Source organism: Megalobrama amblycephala, linkage group LG8, assembly GCF_018812025.1.
Source record: "Megalobrama amblycephala isolate DHTTF-2021 linkage group LG8, ASM1881202v1, whole genome shotgun sequence".
NCBI classification, from domain to species: domain Eukaryota; kingdom Metazoa; phylum Chordata; class Actinopteri; order Cypriniformes; family Xenocyprididae; genus Megalobrama; species Megalobrama amblycephala.
Window position 1 is genome coordinate 7,327 of NC_063051.1, and position 4,793 is coordinate 12,119.

Below are 4,793 nucleotides of genomic sequence, written 5' to 3' on the forward strand. Positions count from 1 at the left end.
GTACATGGTCGTTAATGTTGTTAGCTCACTAAGAAACTTTACATTTAATCAGAAATAGTTTCTACAGCCAAGATGTGGATAAAAGCACTACTTACTGCTTGCGGGAATATAGTTGGAATTACCCCTTTCTTCAGTGTCAAACGCTGAGCGAAGCCTGCTTGATATTGTCCCAGGTTAGAAAAGCTGTCCGTGGTGAAATGGGCAGAGCAAACTAACAACTTTGAGTTAAATTGTTCCGGTATCCGGTTATAGATAAACATCAGCCATGCCTTTTGACAGTTTTTTTCTGGAGGAAGACTATGAAAAGTTTTCACATCCCCTTCACAGCCTGGAACATAACATTTATTTCCATGATCTGCCATTTTCGCTGTTATCCTCGCTTGGCTTGTTTCTTCACTCTGCTTGCAGAACTTCCGATGATTCCGCTGGGCGGTTCCGCCTGGCCTGGATCATGAGCATATGCAAATATTGGGGGCGGAGTCCCCGACTGTTACGTAACAGTCGGTGTTATGTTGAGATTCGCCTGTTCTCCGGATGTATTTTAAACAAATGAGGTTTATATAAGAAGGAGGAAACAATGGGGTTTGAAACTCAGTGCATGTCTTTTCCATGTACTGAACTCTTGTTATTCAACTATGCTAAGGAAAATTCAATTTTTGATTCGAGGGCACCTTTAACAGATTCTTCAAAAACACAAAACAGGAAGAAAATTAAACCAACAAAGAATATTGCACTGAATGCATTCACAATTACCAGCAACCAATATACAAACGAGTCTGACACAAAAGTACTTTTGAAACTTTATTGTACAGATAATGTGGAAAATCACTGTGGCTGCTGTCCTCGGCCACGGCCAAAACCACCTCTCTGAAAAAAAAAAAATTGGAGCACATGCAAAAAGTGAGTGTCACCTTTTCCATTTCCCAAGTGGATTATTCAAGCTTGCATTTTTGTAATCAAGTCACACACTGAAAATGCATTTTAAATAGTATTTAAACAGCAGTACTTACAAACTGGAATTCTGTGGCTGCACCTGCACCAGCCTCACCCTTCTTATCAGCGACGGCTGTAGGACAAACAGTTTTAGTTTAACACAATGCTGCACGTCGAGGCCACAGATAAAGATTACGCTGATGTCAACAGTATGTATTGTGTACGTACGTGGAGCTGCAGACCGCCTGTAAGCATCTCTGTCTCCCTCACCACGGGCCAGACGAGCCGGTCTCTCTCCCTCAAGACCTGAAAAACACCACGTTTGATTTAGTAAGGTCTTTGAAATGGACTGGCTTTGTTTGCAACCATTTATAGGTCACACTCCAAATAGGAGCGAAATTAGTCAATGCACTATATTCAAGACATAACATAGCTTTCTAGTAGTAATGATTTTTAAAGATTGAGTTCTATGATCTACTTTTTATGTCATTGAATGGAAAAGATGTGGATATTCTACAAAAATTGCATGGAAAACAAACAAGTTTATGGGTTTGGAACATCATGAAGGTGCAAAATAACCAGTTTCGATTTGAAAAGCTTTTTAGGTGAGGAAACAATGACCATCTTACCCTTGGGACGAGGTCTGGCGGTCTCTGGGCGGGTCTGGCGGCGGAGGGTGGCGGGGACGATCTCCGGGGGCAGGTGGAGGAAGTCCCGCAGGTACTGGATGCCCTCATTGGTCAGGTACCAGTAGAAGTGGCGCCAAGCAAACTGCTCTTTCACGTACCCACATGACTTCAGAGACTGGGAAGGCAAAAGTGTTTCAATATACTATGGAATATAGAATCGATAATAGAAGATAATGAAAATCATAGGACAACGAATATCATTTTTCGCATCTGCCCTCCGTGCACAGAAAACTTCCACTAGTTGCATCAAATTACAGCACTGAATAACGCATTTCTATTTACAAAATGTAACTAAAAACAGCGGAAGAAACAAAGTGAGCTGCTGCAGGAAAGGTACGTGATCTAAGCTGCCCAAAACATGAGAATTCTTCAAGCTTCAAGCTAATGCATAAGCGTAATGTTGTGACATGGCTTTCCCTGTCATGTGCTTTGCCATTTTCTCATTTTTGTTGCGTTTGTTACTGAGAAGAAAGTGCACAGCACATACATTTACATATTCATCTTAATGCACTCAGCAGTGCGGGTGGCGTCAGATGTCTGATTACAGTATAATCGCTGCTCACGTATTTCAAACTTCGCTTTACCACTAAACGAAGAATGGAAAAGAACTTCGTTTGAAGTATATCGGGGCCTTAAGAGTGAATGTGTGTTCCTGCAGAACATTCCTCTTATCTGTTAACTAGGGGTGGGAGAAAAAAAATAAATAAATAATAATAATAACAGTATCGATCCATCGATGCATCGCGATTCTCTCTCTAATGATTCTAGATCGATTCTAAAAAAAAATTAAGACAAAACTGGCTGATTAGGCTAACGTTACATTAATTTTGTGACATAAAACCATTTTGAGACGCAAGTACATTAAACCACGTACATCAAGTACTTAAAACCACTGTGCACGACTCCGTGTAAGTGGTTTAATGTACTTGCGTCTCAAAATGGCTTTATGACGCAAAATTAACGTAACGTTAGCCTGAACACAGCCAATTTGTGTCTTAAGATATTAAATGGACAGGACAAACCACATTACTTATTATATTTCAGAAGAGATCTGTGTGTGAATGCAACTTAGATCGCTGTCTATGAACAAAGAAATGACAGTAAACGTGAGAAAGAAAACGTTCAGATAATCTTAAATACTGAAAGCACTCTTTGTTTATTGCTTGTAATCTGTTTCGTTGCTCCTCATTATTTGCTACTTGCTTGTATGTTTTGAAGTTATATTAGTTTAAAATTCTTAAGATACAATTGTTTTAATTATTTTCTCAACTTGTAATTATTTTAAAAAGGTTGTCAAAATAATTAAGAAAAAAAGTAGATCAAGAATCATTTTAGAATCGCATCATGAGAAGACTAAAGATTCCCACCCCTACTGTTAACACGGAGTTCGTTTTTTTTGGTTTTGGTTTTTCTTTATTATCTTCATTTTTAATGTAGGGATTTAAACTGTCCTTTTGCTTTATAGCTATTTTGCATATACACACACATGTTTTCATAGCATTCAACTGCCACGTTTGTTTGAAGGAATAAATAGTGTTTTTTCAAAAAAAAAAAAAAAAAGTATCTGATTAATCAAAGAAATATCAGCCAACTAATCAATTATCAAAATAACAGTTAGTTGCAACCCTACAATATACAGTCACAGTCACTGATTGGTCCATTAACGAAGGACTCACCTGCATCGCCTTCATCACGTGAAGGTTGGGTACGTTCTTGTCAGCGAGCTCTGGATGTTTTGCAAGATGCACATCTTTTTTGGCCACCATGACGCCCTCTTTGAAGAGGAGCTCATAGATAGCAATGCGGTTCTTCTTGGGCATCAACATCTGCCGAGAGAAAAAAAAAACAATCATGAGCATGACATGCATTCATACGTTTTATGATATTTACATTATGCATTTGGCAGATGAGACTTGCATTGCATTCAATGTATATTTATATAGAAACAAACTTTTAAGCCAACATTTGAGACCTTAGTTTTACCATAAACACCATTGGTATATCTTACAGAATCATTTGCATAATATATGACAAACAGTACCATGGTATATTGTTCAAAACACCCTACTATTTCTATCAGTTGTCATCACTAAATCAACGCAGAACCACATACAAGGAAGTACTGCTGTAGTAGTGATGGTAATATCATGGTATTACACGACTATCATATTAAAGTATCGTATTATGTACATGTTAGTAACTTACCATGGCTAAAAGAAAAAACATGGTAATAGCATGGTACTTTTAGTAACATTATGCGACGACAGTTAAACGCCTAGATGCATTCACACTAATAACGGTTTCGGCATTTAATATATTTCTTTTCTGTAACAACAACAACAACACTAATAAATCTTTTATTCAATGTTATTTTCTCATTTCATGTTACTATGTTGACTTTATACCAGCCGTGAAACACTCTCGCGCCGCAGACACACATCCCGCCTTATATATAGTATTTCCCCTCTGAATATTTTCTCAAGACTGAGATATATTCATTATAAGGAGTTTATTTAAATGGAATTCGCTTGAAATAACACATAAAATAGTAAGATGATGAAGATTTTGAACGGATTTTTGGCTCTTGTTTCGGCCTACCTTTACTCTTGCTGAGAGACCGGAGCCGGAAAGAACGTCATCAGCTGTTCTTCCTGTATTGTTTCGCTGCTCTTTATGCGTCACGTGTGAAGCGCGATGCGCCATCTAGTGAACTGGAGGTAGTATTAATTTCTCACAAAAGCGTTTAAATAATAATAATAATAATAATATAAAAAAATTGTACATGCACTACTGTTCAAAAGTTTGGGATGGGTAACATTTTTTAATGTTTTTTAAAATAAGTTTTTATTTTATTTATTTGATCAATAATACAGTAATATTGTGAAATATTATTAGAATTTAAAATATCTGAATATATTTTAAAATGTAATTTATTTCTGTGATCAAAGCTGAATTTTCAGCATCATTACTCCAGTCTTCAGTGTCACATGATCCTTCAGAAATCATTCTAATATGCTGATTTGATGCTCAAGACACGTTTCTGATTATTATCAATGTTAAAACAGTTTATTGATGAATAGAAAGTTAAAAAGAACAGCATATCTGAAATAGAAAGCTTTTGTAATATTATGCACTACCGTTTAAATGTTTGGGGTCAGAAAGAATTTATTT

At 36.8% G+C, this 4,793-nt stretch overlaps 1 protein-coding gene across 1 annotated transcript; it reads right to left on the bottom strand.

The window, feature by feature from the left end:
• Positions 1 to 788: 788 nt before the first annotated feature.
• Positions 789 to 4,342, bottom strand: rps10 (ribosomal protein S10). The gene is made up of 6 exons (XM_048198500.1): positions 4,221 to 4,342; positions 3,299 to 3,448; positions 1,563 to 1,737; positions 1,162 to 1,239; positions 1,011 to 1,066; positions 789 to 867 (listed from the first exon to the last, which is right to left on the bottom strand). Exons 1-6 carry the CDS (start codon positions 4,323 to 4,325, stop codon positions 826 to 828), a joined length of 606 nt encoding a protein of 201 aa, XP_048054457.1. The 5' UTR covers positions 4,326 to 4,342; the 3' UTR covers positions 789 to 825.
• Between the last annotated feature and the right edge of the window lie 451 nt (positions 4,343 to 4,793).

Bases quoted from the DNA above. Each gene is read 5' to 3' on its own strand.
- rps10 (XM_048198500.1), bottom strand. From the start codon at position 4,325: ATGGCGCATCGCGCTTCACACGTGACGCATAAAGAGCAGCGAAACAAT. The intron at 3,449-4,220 runs GTAGGCCGAAAC...TTCTCTCGGCAG, and splicing joins GTCTCTCAGCAAGAGTAAAG to ATGTTGATGCCCAAGAAGAA. The intron at 1,738-3,298 runs GTGAGTCCTTCG...TTGCCTTCCCAG, and splicing joins ACGTGATGAAGGCGATGCAG to TCTCTGAAGTCATGTGGGTA.